At 46.1% G+C, this 19,788-nt stretch overlaps 1 protein-coding gene across 2 annotated transcripts in view; it reads left to right on the forward strand.

Moving 5' to 3' along the window:
- RNF31 (ring finger protein 31) overlaps nt 1–19,788 on the forward strand; it is a 72,988-nt gene that overhangs the window by 43,505 nt on the left and 9,695 nt on the right. For both annotated transcript variants that reach the window (XM_044273092.1, XM_044273091.1), the window contains exons 13-16: nt 11,510–11,683; nt 13,891–13,989; nt 18,791–18,880; nt 19,130–19,244. In XM_044273092.1, the coding sequence (XP_044129027.1) occupies nt 11,510–11,683; nt 13,891–13,989; nt 18,791–18,880; nt 19,130–19,244 (478 nt within the window). The remainder of the gene's footprint in view (nt 1–11,509; nt 11,684–13,890; nt 13,990–18,790; nt 18,881–19,129; nt 19,245–19,788) is intronic.

A 19,788-nucleotide genomic window follows, 5' to 3' on the forward strand; every position in this document is an offset into this window, starting at 1 on the left:
ACGCAAGGCCCCATCTCTGCGGCTTACTAGACTACATTCTTCCGGAGTGTGTTTGGGCAGGGACTGTGCTCTCAGAGTGTGAAACTTTCGTGCACATATCTTCACTACACCAGCGGCCCACTCAGCTCCGCCCCCCCAACCTACTGTTTAACCCCTTCCTTGCCTCAGAGCTCCTGTGGCTAGTGGAAAAGTGATTTGTTATAACTCAGGAAAGATTTAATAGGATTGGGGCTCAGTGTAATTTTAACAATTAACCCTTGGAGCTCTGGTGCTATTTTGTGCCTAGTTCCCATCGCCCTATAGCACTACAGTGGGGCCAGTGGCGCAATGGATAGGCGGTGTGCTTGCACTACCGCTAGCTACATACGTCCTGTAGCATTGCCCTTCCTTTATAAGCGGAGTAGTTAAACTACCAGTATACTGGCATTTACCACTGGACCCTGTCCGTCCTGTAGCTTTGCCTCCTTCCATAGGCGGATTAATTGCACTTCCGTTGGATGCTGTACCCCCTGTAGCATTACCCTCCTTCCATAGGCGGAGTACTTGCACTACCCCTGTATACGGTACAGCCTGTAGCATTACCCTCATTCCATAGGCGGAGTACTTGCACTACCACTGGATACTGTATAGCCTGTAGCATTACCCTCCTTCCATAGACGGAGTACTTGCATTACCACAGGATACTGTACAGACTGTAGAATTACCCTCCTTCCATAGGCAGAGTATTTTCACTACCACTGTATACTGTACAGCCTGTAGCATTACACTCCTCCCATAGGCAGAGTATTTGCACTTACCACTGGATCCTATTCATTCTATATCATTACTCTCTTTTCATAAGCAGGGTATTTGCACTTCCCATGGGAGCCTATACATCCGGTAGCATTGCCCTCTTTCCATAGGAGGAGTGTTTGCATCACCACTGCATACTGTACAGCCTGTAACATTACTCTCCTTTTCATAGGTTGAGTATTAGCAATACCACAGGATGCTGTACATCTAGTACCATTACCTGCCTTCCACAGGAGGAGTATTGGCACTACCCCTGGATCCCATACTTCCAGTAGCATTTCCCCCTTCCATAGTGGGTGTATTTGCTCTTCCATGGGGTTCTGTACAGTTTGTAGCATTATCCTTATTCCATGGAAGTATTTGCACTACCACTGGATCCTTTTCAGACTGTTGCAATTACCCTCCTTCTTTAAGCGAAGTAATTGCACTTTCACTTGATACCATATGTTTTGTCGCATAACCCCCTCCGCAGGAGGAGTAATTGCACTAATGCTGGCTATCATCTGTCCTGTTGGTTTCCCCTCTCCTATAGGTGGAGCAGGGCACTACAACTGCTTACTGTAGTTCCTGTAGCATTACCCTCCTTCCATTCACGGAGTAGTTGCACAACCAGTTGTACTTGCGCTACCAGTGGATACCGTAAATCTTGTTGGGGTCCCCCTCTTTCCATAGGTGCCGTAATTCCCCTACCTCTGGAAGCTTCTGCTCTATCGCATTATCCGTCTTTCTTAGGTAGAGTGATTGCTTGCACATTGACTACCGCGACTACTCTCGCTTCTCTATTTGTCGCATTGTATCCCGTTCCAGGGGTAGTCTATTTTCTGGACACTGTTCCTACAATCGCCTTATCCCCCATCTTACGTGCTATTTTGGCACTACCACTGGATACTGTGACTACTTTGACACTATCCCTTTCCTCAGGTAGTCATTGTACGGATTGGTGTCGGGCGCCTGCATGGCGGCCACTGTGTTCCCAGGGTGTTGACCCATGACATACCTTTCCTAGTGCCTTGGGTCCGTATGGGGAGCATTCTAATTTTGTTGCTGTTTTTTGGCACGTTCGGTCTCCACACTCCTTCAGTAGGTGAAAAATCTGCAATGGGTGCCAGTTTACTTCCTTCTCAGTTGGAGTATACGCTAGCACCAATTCATGGTGGCTACTGCTGTTTGACCTCATTTTCAGGTGGAGTCCCTCCTATGGTGAGGCCACGGGTGCTGGTATGGCCTCCCCTATGAGGCAGTCTTGGCCTGGCCATAGATTTTTGGGCTACTGTGTGACACCTTCCTGGGGAGAGTGTTTGCATTCCTTCTTCAAATGGCAGCAGTTACTGTGTTCTGGCTACAGGACACATTGTCAGTGGGCGCGGCACTGTGGATTATTGCCACACACCCTTCCTCCATATTGAGTATCGGCCCTAGCTTTTCGTGTGGTTTCTGCAAAACATTTCTCCTTTTAGGGGTGGAACTTTCTCACTCATTGTAGCTGTGCATGTGTCTACTTTTCCTTCTCCCACAGTTGGCACTGTGCTCCTGTTCTGCCATCACTGGGTGCGGTAGCTCGACCAAGCATGGTATGTATGGTGTTCCTGAGATGGGGGCTGAGAGGTACTATTATTCCTTATGGAGCTGGTCAAATGCCGATAACCAAGCCATGCTGCAGGTGGTGGGTTTGTTCACTCCTGGATTTCTATGGCACTCGCTTAGCGCCTTATTCCCTTCACATGTGGTGCATCACCTCTACCATCTGCTACGGTGACGGTACCAGTGTCATCTCCTGGTGGAGTTTGGGTAAGCACTTATACAGTTGCATATGTGAGTTGGCTGCATTTCTTCCCTCGCCGGGTAGAGCAGTCGTACTGTCCTTATTGTCACCACTGATACTGGTTCTCTACTGAGCCGTATCAGCCTCTTCTACTTCTCCCCTTCCGCAGGGCGAGTAGTTGCACTTCCCCCAGATGCTGTTTCTGCCTGCTTGGCTAGTTTCCATAGCCATTTGGTTATCTTATGCCCCCTTTTCTGCTGTGGAGTGCCTGCACTGGTAGTATGGGTTCCTTTGCCAGTTTTTTTCTGGCATTTTGTGGTGTTCGACGTCCACACTCTCTTCCTGGCACAATATTTCTACCATCTCCGGTTCCTGGTTTGGCCGTTTTGTACATTCTCTTCTTTTGGCAGAGAGGTTTCGCAGTGGCGGTCATTAGTGTCAGATGGGTTTACACAACCTTCATGTTTTCAGACATCAATGTCGCTTCTACCTGTTCCCTTGGACTAGGTAATTTTTTTCTTTAGTTTCTAGTTAGGTCTGCCAGTCCAGGCAGCCTTCCATAGGTATCAGACGGCTTCTCTCCTCTTTTGTTACAGAGCTTAAGGTCCTCCTCTACATACCTCTGCTTTCCACATTGTCATTTTCCTTGGGGAACACTCGGCAAACCCCTTTGCCATAGGTCTGAAAGGGATGTTTTTTTGATCCTGGAGGACACTCTTTTCCTACCAGTTTAATCCCTAATTTTTTGTTATTTTTTTTTTTTGGGGGTGTCGGTTCCACTGTCTTATTCCATTGTGTCTCTTCTCTCCCTCGAGATCCTTTTCTTGTGGGCCATGGTCATGTTAGACAACCAGGTTCTCTAGCCCTGACTTTTTCATGGTCTTGCTGAAGTGTTCTCCTCTGGCAGCCTGGTATGCAGTTCCGGGTTGTTGCCTTCTGGCACCCCTATTTCTTTCCCCATGGGGGGCAAGATTCTTCACGTCTGCAGTTCTTTGTCCCTCGGTTTCCAGGCACAATTTTTCTGTTAGTTTTTTTTGTCTCATGCCATGTCGTGTCTGTTGATCACTCTAGGGTGTTTTTTTCATGGGGTACTGATCCTTGGGTGTCACTTCTTTAGAAGTTTTCTGGGCCCAGGTTTTGTTTTCTCTCTCTGGTATTCCTGCAGTTGTTCCATTTGTTCTGGTGACTGACTTGTTTTCTTACTGGTTCATCAGTGGATATTCTGTATGATCTCCACTTGTTCTGAAGTCTCCTAAGCCGTGGCTTATGTCCCCTGTGCTGTTCTTATTCTGCCCAGTCAGGGTCTCTGTGTATTCATCCACTCTCTGGCTGGCCTTCCTGGGAATGGCTCTTCATGCCCATTTTTTCAGGGTTTTTTGGTGTGTCCTTCCCCCACAATTCTATTGGATTCGTCTTGTTCCCTCCCCATGGTACTGCTCCTTAACGTCCCATGGTCGTCTGTGTCCCCCAATGATACGAGCAAGAAAATAGGATGTTTTGTGCTTACCTGTAAAATCCTTTTTTCGCTGAGTTCATCGGGGGGGACACAGTTCCCACCCCGTAAGTACATTGCTGGCTGCCCTTGATGGGTCCCTCCATTTCTTGGTTCTGACCATCTTCGTCTTTCTTCCTTTTTATTGTTTTCTGTTGGCTTCTCCTGGCTGCTCCTACTGCTTTAGTACAAACTGATTAGCTCAGTGTCTGCAGGAGGGATATAGCTGAGAGGAGGAGCTAACACTTTTTTCCTTAGTGTCGCCTCCTAGTGGTAACAGCTATACCCATGGTCTTCTATTTCCCCCAATGAACTCAGCGAGAAAAGGATTTTACAGGTAAGAACAAAAAATCCTATTTTCTCGCTCGTATCATTGAGGGACACAGAAGAACATGGGTATAGCTGCTGCCACTAGGAAGCGAAACTAAGCAAAAAAAAGTGTTAGCTCCTCCTCTCAGCTATACCCCTCCTGAGCTAATCAGTTTTAGCTTAGTGTCCATAGGAGGCAGACATTTTTTCCTTTTTGTTTTATTTTTCAGGTTCGGGCTGCAGGTAGGCTCTCGCCACCTTTTTTTCCCACACTTGAGGGGGGAGACCAGCGGGTCCTCAAGCCTGCTGCTCGTTCCCCACCTCTGGAAGACAAGGAGGAACAGTGGATCTCAAATCCGCTGTTACCCGCCAGCTACAGTGTCACCTTGGCTACTATTTCTGCCTTCCTCAGTGTGCTGCCCCCCCCCCCCCCCCCCCCAAGGGGCAGCACACTGAGGAAGGCCTGATTTCCCCCCCCCCCCCCCCCCTTCTCCTGTGTTCTCTAAGTGAACACAGGAATATATGTTGTTTCTCCTGGACCTTGGCCCCTGTATCTGGTGACTTACCGCCTCGGTCCCACCTCTGGTCCCCGGCCCCATCCACGCCCTGCGAGCCAGTCCCAGTGGTCACATGTCTTCTTGGGAGGCCGCTCCTTTTCGAATCGGGGCATCGGTACGCCCGCTCCAGCCTCCTTGTTTCCCAGTGCACTCTGCTCTCTCCCTACATCGCCACCCCAACCGAAAGCTCTTCCGGTCAGCCCCGCCTGTACTCGACGCCCCGGCTCTGAAGCCTACTAGTCTGCATCTCCCAGCGTGTTTCGGGGCGGGATCTGTATTTTCAGAGCGTGAATATTTCGCGCCCATGCCTTCACCCCACCAGCTGCACAATAAGCCCCGCCCCTGCCTTATACTTAACCCCTTCCTTGCCCGCTGTATGTAAAAAAAGAAACAAAAAAAATATATATATTATTAACCATTGGAGCTATCTGGTCCTTCTGGACCTAGTTCCCATGCCATTCTGTAGGCAGAATTTCTTTACCCTACCGCTGGATACATACGTCCTATAGCGCAAGCGGAATCCTGGCATTCCGCTGGATACCCCACTCCCTGTAGCTTACCCTCCTCCTATAGGCGGAGTAGTTACACTACCACTGAATTCCGTGAGCCCTGTCACATTCCCTTCCCTCCTTAGGTTAAATATGTGCGCTCACCAGTGGACCCTGTACATTCTGTAGCATACCCTCCTCCCATAGGTGGAGTAATTGCCCTTGCACTGGATGCCGTACAGCCTGTAGCATTTCCCTCCTTCCATAGGCGGAGTACTTGTACTACCACTGGCTGCTGTACAGCCTGTAGCATAGACTGAGTAGTTGCCCTTGCACTGGATACCATACAGCCTGTAATTACCCTACCCCCCTAGGCGGAGTAATTGCCCTTGCACTGGATACCGTACAGCCTGTAGCATTACCCTCCTTCCATAGGCAGAGTAATTGCCCTTGCACTGGATACCGTACATCTTTTAGCATTACCCTCCTTTCATAGGCGGAGTAATTGTCCTTCCACTGGATGCTGTACAGTCTGTAGCATTACTCTCCTTCCATAGGCGAAGTAATTGACCTTGCACTAAATACTGTACAGCCTGTGGCGCTACCCTCCTTCCATATGCAGCGTAATAGCACTGCCACTGGATGCTGTACAGCCCGTGCCATTACTCTCCTTCTGTAGGAGGAGTAATTGCACCCCCATTGGGTTCTATACAGCCTGTAGCATGCCCTTCTTAGGCGGAGTAATTGCACTTCCATTGGGTACTGTACAGCCCGTAGCATTATCCTCTTTCCATGGGCAGAGTAATCTTCCATCTGCGGAGTGTTTACATCCTGTTGTTTCCTATACGTCCAGTAGCATTGCCCTCTTTCCATGGGTGGAATATTTACACCACCACTGGATACCGTACATCCGGCAGCGTTACCCTCCTTCCAGAGGCGCCGTAGTTGCACTACCACTGGATCCTATGCTTCCAGTAGCATTACCCCCTTTCGTAGTGGGAGTATTTGCACTTAATATGGGTACTGTACATTCTGTAGTATTACCCTCCTTCTATAGACTAATTGCACTACCACTAGATCCTGTGCATTGCTCTTCTTCCTTAGACAGAGTAATTGCACTGCCACTGGATACTATACGTCGTGTTGCATTGCTGCCTACACAGGCGGAGTGATTGCACTAATGCAGGATATCATCTGTCCTGTCAGTTTTCCCCCTTTTATATAGGTGGTTTAGTTGCACCGCAGTCACATACTGTAGATCCTGTAGCATTATCCTCCTTCTATAGAGTAATTGCACTATCACTGGATCCTGTACAGACTGTCGCATTACCCTCCTTCCTTAGGCGGAGTATTGCACTTCCACCGGATACCATATGTTTTGTTGCATTAACCCCCCCGCAGGCGGAGTACTTACTCTCATACTGGATATCATCTGTCCTGTCGGCTTTCCCCCTTTTATTGGGGGATTAGTTGCACTACAATTGCGTGCTATAGATCCTGTAGCATAACCCTCCCCCATTGACTGAGTAGTTGCACAACCAGTAGTGCTTTCTCTACCAGTGGACCCTGTACATCTTTTTGGTTGCTTAAACATTGTCTACCGCAACTACTCTCCTTTGTTCCTTGTCGCATGGCATCCCGTTTCATGGGTGGCCTATTGGCAAGACACGGTACCTACAATCGCCTTTTCCCCTGTCATAGGTGGTATTTTGGCACTACTGCTGGATACTGTGACTGCTTCGCTCTACCCCCTTCCTCAGGTAGTCTTAGTTTGGATTTGTGTCTGGTGCCTCGTGGCAGCCTCTGTCTTCCAGGTCGGCCTGTATCCCTAACAGGCCGTTAGCATACCTCATATGTTTCCTCAAGCCTTGAGTCCCTGTGTGGGTGGAACGTCTGCTCTGATTGCCAGTTTTCTTTCTTCTCAGGTGGAGTGTTGTGCTAGCACCAATTCTTGGTGGCTATTGCTGTTGTATTCATTTTCAGGTGGAGTCTCTCCTCTGACCCTAGAGGCATTAGTTGTTGCTACTGCCTCCCCATGGTGAGGCAGTGTTTGCGCTGCCCATAGATATTCTGGCTACTTCGGTTCCGTGGCTACTACTGCGTGAACCCTTCCCAGGGGGAATTTTTGCGTTCATCCTTCAACTGCAGCTTAAATGACGCATGGGCGGGGGGACACTACATTTATGGTTTTGTCCACATCCCCTTCCTCCATGTGGAGTATCGGCCCTGGCATTCCAGCGGTATCTACACAGCATTCCTCCTTCTAGGCATGGTGCCTTCTTGCTAGTTGTAGTTGTGATCGTGTCTACATTTCCCTCTTCCACAGGAGGCACTTTGCTTATGTTTTGCTACGACACGCTGCGGCTGAGGGGTTTGCTCACTTCTGCTGGGCATTAGTACGTTTTCTGTACCTTGTATGACCTACCGATTTCTATGGCTCTGGCTTAGCACCTTGTTCCCTTTACATGTACCACATTGCCTCTACAATCTACTACGGTGACAGCATCAGCGTTCCCTCCTTGTGGAGTTTGGGTATGCACATATTCAGTTTGCATATGTGAGTTGTCTGCATGGCTCCCCTCAGCGGGTCGAGTAGTCGTACTGCCCTTGTTCTCACCCCTAAGTGCTGGTTTTCTACTAAGCCGCATCGGCTGCTTCTACTTCTCCCCTTCCGCAGGGCGACTAGTTGCTCTCCCCCACATACTGTTACTGCCTGCTCAGCCAGTGTTCATAGCCATTGCCCCCTTTCTGCTGTGTGGTGCCTGTGCGGCGGGTGGTGTTAGTTCTGTTACCAGTTTTTTTCTGGGACTTTGTGGCATTCGGGGTCCACACTCCCTTCCTGGCGCAGTATTTTTTCTATCTGTGGTTCCTGTCTGCAGCTTCCGATTAGGTCTGCCAGTTCAGGCAGCCTTCCATGGAGTATCAGACGGCTTCTCTCATCTCTTGTTCTGGAATTTAGGGTCCTCCTCTACATGCCTCTACTTACCACATTGGCATTTTCCTGGGGGAACATTCTTATGAAGAAACCCCCTTGGCCGTAGGTCTGAAGGGGAAGTTTTTGATCCCGGAGGACACTCTTTCCCTGTCAGGTTACTCCCCATTTTTTTGGGCAGTCTTGGGTCGGTTCCACTGCCTTGGTTCCTCTGGGTTTCTTCACTCCCTCAAGAATTTTTTCTTGTGGGCCATTCTCATGCCTGACTTCCAGGTTCTCTAGCCCTGACTTGTTCATCATGGTACCGCTGGAGTGTTCTTCTCTTCTGGCAGTCCAGTATGGTGTTTGGTGCACCATTTGTCTTCGGGCATCCCTACTTCTTTCCCCACATGGGGCAAGTTTTGTTACATCTGCAGTTCTTTGGCCCTTGATATCCAGACGCCATTTTCAGTTCGTCTTCTTTCAATCAGTATTCCACTGAGTGTTTTTTTTTTTTTTTTTTGGGGGGGAAGGGGGGTTTGATCCATGGGCATAACTCCAGTCCTCTGGATCCAGGTAAATTCCTGTCCATTTCAGGGTTTCCCCCGCATTCCTGTGCAGTCATGACCCATTCGTTCTGTTCTTGCTCCCTCCCCATGTTACTGCTCTTTAACGTTCCATGGACTTCTGTGTTCCCCAATCATACTAGCGAGAAAATAGGATTTTTTGTGCTTATCTGTAAAATCCTGTTCTCGCTGAGTTCATTGGGGGACACAGAAGACCATGGGTATAGCTGCTGCCACTAAGCAAAAAAAAAGGGTTAGCTCCTCCTCTCAGCTATACCCCTCCTGCAGACACTGCGCTAATCAGTTTGTACAAAAGCAGTAGGAGCAGCCAGGAGAAGCTAACCGAATACAATAAAAAGGAAGAAAACCGGAGATGGGTCATCATCAACAACCAGAAGGACCCATCTAGGAGAACCAGCAATGTACATACGGGGTGGGAGCTGTGTCCCCCAATGAACTCAGCGAGAAAAGGATTTTACAGGTAAGCACACAAAATCCTATTTTTCCATCAACTGCGTGAGACCTTATTTTTTGAAGAATGAGCTGCTATTTTGGTAACTGAAATGAAAAAAAGGAGAAATGTTGGCATGTTGTTTTTTTTTTCATCGTTTTTTGCAGTCTTCAGTGTGTGGGATAACAAATGTGTTCCTTTTATTACAGATGTGGTAATACAAATTATGTATAGTACAGCCTTTCAGACTTATCAGTTTTTATCGTTTTTATGCTCTTCTATTGAAAGCCCTTGGTACTGTATCATTGGGGGACATAGGCTTGACCATGGGTATAGCTGTTGCCACTAGGAGGCGGACACTAAGCACAAAGGTGTGGGCTCCTTCCTTCAGCTATACCCTTCCTACAGTGACTAAGCTAAATCAGTTAGTGCAATAGCAGTAGGAGAAGCAAGAAAAAAAATGGAAAACCAAACTATGTAAGAATCCAGAACCATGCAGGCCAGAAGAGGCCCGTAAAAGAGAGAACGGGTGGGAACTGTCCCCCAATGAACGGAAGAGAAACAGATTTTACGGTAAGTACAAACATCTAGTTTTCTCATCCGTATAGTTGGGGGACACATGCTTGACCATGGGACATTACAAAGCAGTCCTAAGGGTGGGCATAAACAAAAACCCTCCAGCCAATCTGAGAACCGCCATCTGAAAAACTACGCCCCAGAGAAGCGTCAGAGGACGCAAAGGTGTGTACACTGTAAAATTTCTCGGCCCCTCTGGAATGACTAACAGGAAATCCGTCCGCCGGAACGGTGACGTCTGGGACAGATAGATGCGAACGGCTCGTACCAAATCCAGAGTGTGACCAGAGACTTTAAATGGAGCGGCACTGGGCATGCTCAACTACTGCTCCATTTAAACATGTGACCTGGGACCCCCATTGTTGTGATCAGTTAGGAAGCAGAGATCTGAACCCCACTGATTAGACATTGGTCACCTATCCTGTGGACAGATCATTTTGGGGCAACCCCTTTAATGACATCACTATACGGCTACAGCTTAGGAAAACCTACCAAAATTTTAAAAGGACTTTCTCATCCATATTATTGGGGGACACAGGCTTGACCATGGGTATAGCTGTTGCCACTGTTCTGCCCCGTCTCATCCTCGCGAGCAGTCGCTCCACACTCTGGATTTGGTACGAGCCATTCGCATCTATCTGTCCCAGACGTCATTTTTCCGGCGGACGGATTCCCTGTTCGTCATTCCAGAGGGGCCGAGACCAGGTTACTGCTCATTCTACTCGGGCAGTGCATCATGGGGCTCTTGGGCAGTGCATCATGGGGCTTCGGCCCTTCAGGCATGCAAGGCGTCTGTCTACCTGGTCGTCTTTGAACACCTTTTCCAAATTTTACAGTGTACACACCTTTGCGTCTTCTGATGCTTCTCTGGGGTGTAGAGTTTTGCAGATGGCGGTTCTCTGATTGGCTGGAGGGTTTTTGTTTATGCCCACCCTTGGGACTGCTCTGTAATGTCCCATGGTCAAGCCTGTGTCCCCCAATGATACAGATGAGAACTAGATTTTTGTACTTACCGTAAAATCTGTTTCTCTTCTGTTCATTTGGGGACACGGCTCCCACCCGTTCTCTCTTTTACGGGCCTCTTCTGGCCTGCGTGGTTCTGGGTTCTTACATAGTTTGGTTTTCCATTTTTTTTTTCTTGCTTCTCCTACTGCTCTTGCACTAACTGATTTAGCTTAGTCCCTGTAGGAAGGGTATAGCTGAAGGGAGGCGCTCACACCTTTGTGCTTAGTGTCGCCTCCTAGTGGCAACAGCTATACCCATGGTCAAGCCTATGTCCCCCAATGAACAGAAACAGATTTTACGGTAAGTACAAAAATCTAGTTTTAATGTTCATAAAATGACTAATTTTGACGTTCATCAGAATCTCTTAGCACTACAGCCTGGGCCTAAAGGCTGCAATCTCTTATAAATCAAATTAAAAGCATAATATTAAATATATTCATAATTGCATGTACCCTAAATCACCCTTTGTCAATTAATTCTCCTCTAAATGTACCTAGTCATCAGTAGTGTGCTAATGAAGATTATTAAGTAAATGCAGTCCCTGCTGATTGATTTGCAGTCTCTATACAGAGAATGTTGATGTTGCTTCCTTTTTTCCAGATGCGCTGTCTAACTTCATGTGAGTGCTGTATATGCCCAGAATGCTTTCGGATGCACTTTACAGTTGCAATAAAGGAGAAACACATTAGAGATATGGTGTGCCCATCATGCGAGGAGCCAGAGATTAGCGATGAGGGTGAACTCTTACATTATTTTTCTACACTAGATATTCTGGTATGTCTGTCTACGAATAATGGGAACCTGTGTGAAGAATATTCCAATGTCTTTTTATATATATATATAGTGTGTTTATGTGTGTGTGTGTGTGTGTGTGTATATATATATATATATATATATATATATATATATATATATATATATAATTATTATTTTTTTTATTTTTTATTTAGCAGTTAGCTGATGGTCAGTATTATTTTATGTGCAGTATTAATGTATCTTCTCATTTATTAGGAAACTTCATTTTTTCTTCTTCCAGGTGATAAAAATCTTTTGTGGTAATGAGATGATCACATTGGTGCTGCACTCATAATAGTACCATTATCAGAGCTGTGTCTTCTAATGAACAGGGCACCTGGTACATGTGTCTTCACCTGGTCTCTAGAGATGAGCGAACTTCTGTTTTAAGTTCGGCGTCTAAAGTTCGGGGGCGGGTTAGCGGAGAATCCCGATCTGGAACCGGATATGGATTCCGACTTCCGTTGTGGTCCGTGGTAGCGGAATCAATAATCGGCCATTATTGATTCCGCTACCACGGACCACAACGGAAGTCGGAATCCATATCCGGTTCCAGATCGGGATTCTCCGCTAACCCGCCCCCGAACTTTAGACGCCGAACTTAAAACAGAAGTTCGCTCATCTCTACTGGTCTCAACTTATCTCATCCATTTGAAGTAAACAATGGAGGTTCCTATCAAAGAGAGTCTGAGAGCAGTTTTTGGGCTTCAGAGCTGCTGACAGCACTGTATAGGTGATGAGGAGCATGCTGCAGACATCGATGATGAACAGGGTTTAGAAAGATGGGCAGTTTCACACAGCGGCTACAAGTGCCAGGAGGTGGTCCCTTTCATGTTCAGTGTCTTGGGATTTCTGCAATAAAGGCTTCATTCTGCTGTGTCTTCCTGTCTGGAGAGTAGTAGAGTGATCGCTCAGAGCAGAGGGGCTTTATGGTGTCCAGTGCAGAGAGCCCAGGCCACTGGTAATGAAGGTATTACTACCTTGACACTTTTATTTGCAGCTCCATGGGGATGAAAATGTTGATCTCAGTCATGCAACGTGCATATCCATCACTCTATGTATGTCTGTACTGCTCTCCTTGTCACGTATATAATGCTGACAGCTGTTTTGAGGGCTGAAAACCGCTGACAGACTCCCTGGTCTGTCACATCCTCTTTACTTTAGGATGATCTGCTCTGCGCTAAAGAAAAATATCTAAACAATGTCCATATTGATTGCTTTATACTGTAGATCTCTCGTTCTGAATCAGTGGTCTTCTCATATGTGCCTCTGACATAACAGGAGATCATTTTCACTGGTTTTCTTTTAAACATTTATTTATAGGTATATGAGTACATTGATATTTATTTAGTGTTTTATTTTAAAATCCCTCAATTATTTCCCTACTGTTAAGATCACAATTTATTTATGTTAAAGGGTTTCTACCACTTGGATTTCACATAATTAGGTGTCAGACACTAGCGCTCCGCTAGTGTCTGCTCTGCCAAACTATCCTGCTATAATAGCTTTCGGGGCAGCCGTTTACCTAAAAAAAGAACTTTTATTAATATGCTAATGACCCTCTAGGTGCTATGGGGGCGTCATTAGCACCTAGAGGATCGGTCTACCTTCTCAAGATGCCGCCGCTCAGCGCCTCCCTCCAGCCCGCCCATCTGCTTCGGAATGCATCAAACGGACGACTGCATGCGCCGTGCGCGGCTGTATTCGGCGCATGCGCAGTGAATGTCCGACCGCTTCCCTGCTCAGACATCTCCACTGCGCCTGCGCCGATGACGTCATCGGCGCAGGCGCAGTGGAGATGTCTGAGCAGGGAAGTGGTCGGACATTCACTGCGCATGCGCCGAATACAGCCGCGCACGGCGCATGCGCGTGAAGTCGTCCGTTTGATTCATTCCGAAGCAGGTGGGCGGGCTGGAGGGAGGCGCTGAGCGGCGGCATCTTGAGAAGGTAGACCGATCCTCTAGGTGCTAATGACGCCCCCATAGCACCTAGAGGGTCATTAGCATATTAATAAAAGTTCTTTTTTTAGGTAAACGGCTGCCCCGAAAGCTATTATAGCAGGATAGTTTGGCAGAGCAGACACTAGCGGAGCGCTAGTGTCTGACACCTAATTATGTGAAATCCAAGTGGTAGAAACCCTTTAAAGAGGTTTATGCATTAATTACATTTTCTCTGATGCTTTTCAGTTACGGGACACTCTTGAAGATGATGCTTACAATTTGTTCCATAAAAAGTTGACAGAGAGAACACTTATGAAAGATCCAAAGTTTCTTTGGTGCACACATGTGAGTATACCCAAAATTATTCATTTTGACTTTGGCTTTCGTAATTGGTTTCAGTCTTTTCAGCTTGGGGGGGAATAGAAGATGGGGTGAACAAGGAGAGGGATAGTGGTTAAGGGCCCTAGTACACAGGCTGAGGATCAGGGCCTGTATTGGTAACGAACGTCCTGATAATTGGCCTGTGTATATGTACTGCCAATCACCTGACAAATGAGTAAACACTAATTTGTTGGGTGATTGCATCTTTTATGCAACACCAAAAATCCTTGACAGAACAATACCTTGTGTAAAGAGAAATGTGCTGCTAACAAACAATTGATCATAATAGCGATCATTTATCTCCATACAGTAGCAATGATTGCTGCATTTAAAGGGAACCTGTCACCGGGATTTTGGGTATAGAGCTGAGGACATGGGTTGCTAGATGGCGGCTAGCACATCCGCAATACCCAGTCCTCATAGCTCTGTGTGCTTTTATTGCTTAAAAAAAATCAATTTGATACATATGCAAATTAACCTGAGATGAGTCCTGTACGTGAGATGAGTCAGGGACAGGACTCATCTCAGGTTAATTTGCATATGTATAAAATCTGTTTTCTTACACAATAAAAGCACACAGAGCTATGGGGACTGGGTATTGAGGATGTGCTAGCGGCCATCTATCAGCCCATGTCCTCAGCTCTATACACAAAATGCCGGTGACAGGTTCCCTTTAAATGCAGCTAACAAGCAGGCAGTGATTGGGATTGCCTGCTGTATATATTGATGATTCTACTTTCGGGATTCCTGGAGCTCAGTAAAGTCATGAGATGTTGTCCAGGTGAATTGTAATAAAAAGATTAAAGCTTGAAAGTCCAGTAGTGCCTGTAGAAAAAACAGGTATTCTCAGTCATATCTGTGGTAATACACTTCAGATTGGAGAAACATGCAGTCCATCATCTGGGTCCTTTAAGTAACAAGGATAGGCCTTTATGTCAGTTAAATCTTGGAGTGTTTGTCTTTCCATATACCATTATTATTATTCAGTTTTGATTGTGTTGAAGATGCATCTTTTATTCATGTCAACGAATGACCTGCTTGTAGCAGATATAATTATAATTTGAGCAAGCTTTTACTTAAAGGGAACTTGACGTCCTGATTTTAAACATTTAATCATGCCCATTCCCTTATTCTTTCAAACATGTTTTCCCAGACGGTTCCATTATTCTGCTTTTGTGTTTCATGGTTGTTGTGAAAATCGACTTTATTCTACGATACCGCCATTTACAAATGCACACTTTGAAGTCAAGGAGGCTGGCTCTTACATCCTCCAAGTCACGCTCGCCACACCCTCTTCATACCTCCTGCCCATTGATTGACATTTCTGAATAGTGGTCACGTCATCTCCTCGTCTATCCACATCTTGTGCAGGCACACTGTCTTTATGGCGTCTGCGTGGTTGGTGGGTGTACAGCTCTTGGCATCAGAGCTTCTCTGGGCATGCACCAAACAAGGGAGCCAGAGTGCCTGGATTGTTCGTGTGGAGGAGACAGAGTGCGTCTGTGTGAGATGTGGAGAGAAGAAGAGACAACATGGTCACTACTCAGAAATGTCAATCAAGGGGCAGAAAGAGGACTCAGTGAACATGACTAGGAGCATGCAGGAGCCACCTTCTTGACTTCAAAGTGCACATTCGCATATGGCACCATTGTGGGATAAAGTAGATTTTTACGATGAAACCTAAAAGCAAATAAGGGGAGTGGGCACAATCGGGAACATCATGTTTGAAAGAATAAGATAATGGACATAGTTAAATATTGACAATCGGGACGTCGCATTCTCGCTAAAGGAGGCCTACCAGAAGAAAATGTACATTTCCCCTTCTACTGTAGCTGCTGTCAAATGTAGCTATTATCAGATATAACATCTGCATGCTACCTGGCTTGTATACCAGCAGGAAGTGTTATCACCAGCAGTTACACCATATTTGGGGCTGTGATTATATCTCAGCATAGCAGTAAGATACATGAAACATGTTTGCACCCATTTGAAAAGGAGAAGGGTAACACTGCTGTTTAACCCCTTAGATGCCGCAGACAACAGCAACCATAGCATCTAAGTAACTAAGATAAAGTATAGTGTGTCATGAAAATGTGTCTCAGAATCACATGGATAAGTAAAGCATCCCAAAGATGTTACCACATAAAGCTACACATGGCAGATTTGAAAAGTGGGCCCGCGTCCTTAAATGCTTTAAAGCAGGGGGCATTTTTCCTGGGCTTTGCAGTTGTTGGTACTTTTTTTTTTTTTTGCCACAGTTTTTCTAGTCAAAATCACTAGTTCCATATGTTGCATGGAAATTTATGGGAAATATTAAACACATGACAAAATGGGAGTTTTTTGTAGAGGCTTTTTTCACCCTTGTGTTTTTTCCCTCAAATCGCAGCAACCACTGTGTCTGGAATTATCATAATGTTAGTAATCTACTATTTTACTAGCAGATGGGTGTACACTGCACGATGTAACAGCCGATTGGCGGGAAGTGTTCCTTCCCGGCAGTCGACTGCTCGTTCAGTGAAAGAGATTGCTGTATTTACATGCAGCGATCACCTCCACAGTATGAGGACGAGGGATCGCTATTGCCATTCATCGTAACCATACAGAATCATTGTCCGGAAACAATGATTGATGTGCCTTCACAAACGACAGGAACAGCACATTTAGATGGGCAGATTGTTGTGAATAAGCATTCGATGAACAGTCGTTCCTGATAATCTGCTCGAAAATCGGGCAGTGTAACTCCACCTTAACAATGGGTTACCTATCTTGCACTTTTATCTCTCTGTGCTGACTGTTTACGGACAGAATTTTGTATTTAATTTTCAATAGTATAGTACTGCTGAAATAGAAAAGAAAATCAGCCCCAAAATTTTTTACAATTGTTTTCTCTGAAGATTGAATAAAAAAAATTCTCTCTGATGGAAGTGTCTTTTTAACATCACAAAAAACTGTGCACCGGGGGCTTCATGACATGCGTTCAAGCCTTAGGGTAATTTCACACTAGCGTTATTCTTTTCCGGCATTAAGTTCTGTCCTAGGGGCTCTGTACCGGAAAAGAACTGATCAGTTTTATCCTAATGCATTCTGAATGGAGAGCAATCCGTTCAGGATGCATCAGGATGTCTTCTGTTCAGTCTTTTTTACTTTTCAGAACGGAGATAATACCGCAGGATGCGGTTTTATCTCTGTTGAAAATTCCAGAACACTTGCCGGAAGGCCGGATTCGGCATTTTTTCCCATTGACATGCATTAATGCTGGATCTGTTTTTCCGGATGACACCAGAGAGATGGATCCGGCATTTCAATGCATTTGTCATACGGATCAGGATTCTGATCCGTCAGTTTGCATATGTTTTGACAGATCTGGCAGGCAGTTCCTGCGACGGAACTGCCTGCTGAAATTCTCTGCCGCAAGTGTGAAAGTACCCTTACATCATGCCAAGCATTGGATGGAGTGGTGTAACGAACTCTGCCCTGGACTCTGGAGCAGTGGAAACGTGCTCTGTGGAGTGATGAATCACACTTCTCTGTCTGGCAGTCTGATAGACAACCTGCCTGACTGCATTGTGCCAACTGTAAAGTTTGGTGAAGGAGGGATAACGCTGTGGGGTTGCTTTTCAGGGGATGTCCTAAGCCCTTTAGTATCAGTGAAAGAAAATCTTAATACTTCACCATACCAAAACACTTTGGATAACTCCATATTAAAGGTTTTCCAGGACTTTGATATTGATAATATCAGATTGGTAGGGGTCCGACAGCCAGCACCCCTACCAATCAGCTGCTAGCAAGAGCCATGGCCACCTGAACGAACACAATGTATGAAGATGAAGGCTTGAAATCAGACAGCTGTGTACACTGTGTAGTGCAACCTTCATCACTCCAGCTCTTGTGAAACTACAACTCCCAGCATGCTCCTTTTACTTCTGTGGGAGTTCAGAGAACAGTCAAGTAAGTGTGCATCTGGAGTGCTGGAGGTTGCTGACCCCTGGTGTAGTCGCTGTGCCAGGTTGCTGCAGCTCGCCCCCCATTCTAGTGAGTGTGGTGGTTTTCCTGTTCTCAGTAATTTCTCTTGGGCAATCGGCACTTAGAAAGAACACTTGTCACTAGATTTCAGAGAATTTGAGAGGTCAAGTGATCTCTCTCCACTTAGCTTCATGAGAGGAATCGTTGAGACCACATTTGATCATTAGGCTAGTGCCACACTGCAGGTGCTGCCAGACATTAAAAAAAAAAAAAGATAAGCAATATCTGCTCTTAACCCCTTAGTGACCACCCGTAGACCTTTTTTTTTACGGCGGCCCAGTCTAATCGCGCGCGGCATGGGTCCTTCGGGGAGTGGGGTCCCAGCTCTCACATGAGAGCCGTGGTCCTGCTCTAACAGCTCGGACTGGCCGATCCGGGCTGCTTTACATGCCACGGGCAATGGCGCCTGCCACATATAAAGCGCTGACAAAGGGAGCCAACTCCCTCTGTCTCCCATTGGCACCCCGCAAATGCCCAAATGATGACTGAAATCTATGCCAGCTAGGTGCTGACGTAGATTTCAGTTAGGCACATGGACTGCTAGAGAATACCCCTAATTACTAACCAGGCATGAGCAGGGGATAAAGACTGCCATAAAACGCTAGTCGTACATAATTTCCACCCACGTGACTAAAAACAACTTTACTACGGACACTTACCAAGGCACACAGATACACATAAGTACCTTCAATGAATGTAACTAATAGGATTGACTAGGGTTTTTTGTTCTTGTTTTTTTTAGTGTTCCTTTGGATTTATTTACGAACGGGATCAACTTGATGTAAAGTGCCCTCAGTGTGATTGCAGCTTCTGCAGGACCTGCAAGCGACCAGTAAGTTTTAGATAACTAGCTATACTGTAAAGGAAACAAGCAAAGGAAAGCGCTGTCATGTCCTGTATAGAGAAGATGATGAACCTAGAGAAGTGTCCCATTGTATGTGCTTTCTAAAGCTTTTCCATTGCACAGTATCGGAGCCCTGCTGTTGCAAAGACAATGTGATGTATACACTGTTCAGAAGGTTTACACTGCGTCCCAGATTATTTCTCTAAATTTGAATTAAAAACTCTGACTTTCCTACAGTGGGAGGAGCAGCATCGAACCCTAACTTGTGAAGATTTCCAAAGCTGGAAGAGAGAAAATGATGCTGAATATCAGGCACAGGGACTGGCTGTGTACCTGCAGGAAAATGGAATCAGTGAGTATACTGCCAAGAGCATATTTGCATTTCTGATATTCCTTCCCTGCCTGAAAATGTATATGTTCCTGGCATTGTGTGAAGATACTCTATGGAATGCCGGGGTATTCTATAAAAGTAGATGTTTGTTGTCAAATGTTTAATAAGGTTACCCTAACCCTATTTTTATTATTAGGGTTAACCCTTAAGGCCCACATACACATTAGAGTATTGTCAGCTGAACCCGCCAAGAATGGTGGGTCCTGCAAACAGTCTAATATGTATGGGGACATCATCTGTCGAGGGAGATTCGGATTGGGCGAATTGAATATTTGCCTGATTCTTTTGTACTCCCAGAAGTGTCCTGTAGCAGCTTTCTCCTTTTTCACCATTGGCCGAACTGAATGTGTAGTGGGTAGTCGGAAGAGATAGCGGAAGAGATAGCTGATCGTTTAACCCATAGCCATTGGATGTGTATGACCAGCTTAAAGCTATTGCAGAACAGCTGATCAGTTGGAGGGTGGGGGTGTCAAACCCCCCACTGATCTGATTGTGATGGCTTATC

This window comes from Bufo gargarizans, chromosome 1 (assembly GCF_014858855.1).
Source record: "Bufo gargarizans isolate SCDJY-AF-19 chromosome 1, ASM1485885v1, whole genome shotgun sequence".
Classification (NCBI taxonomy): domain Eukaryota; kingdom Metazoa; phylum Chordata; class Amphibia; order Anura; family Bufonidae; genus Bufo; species Bufo gargarizans.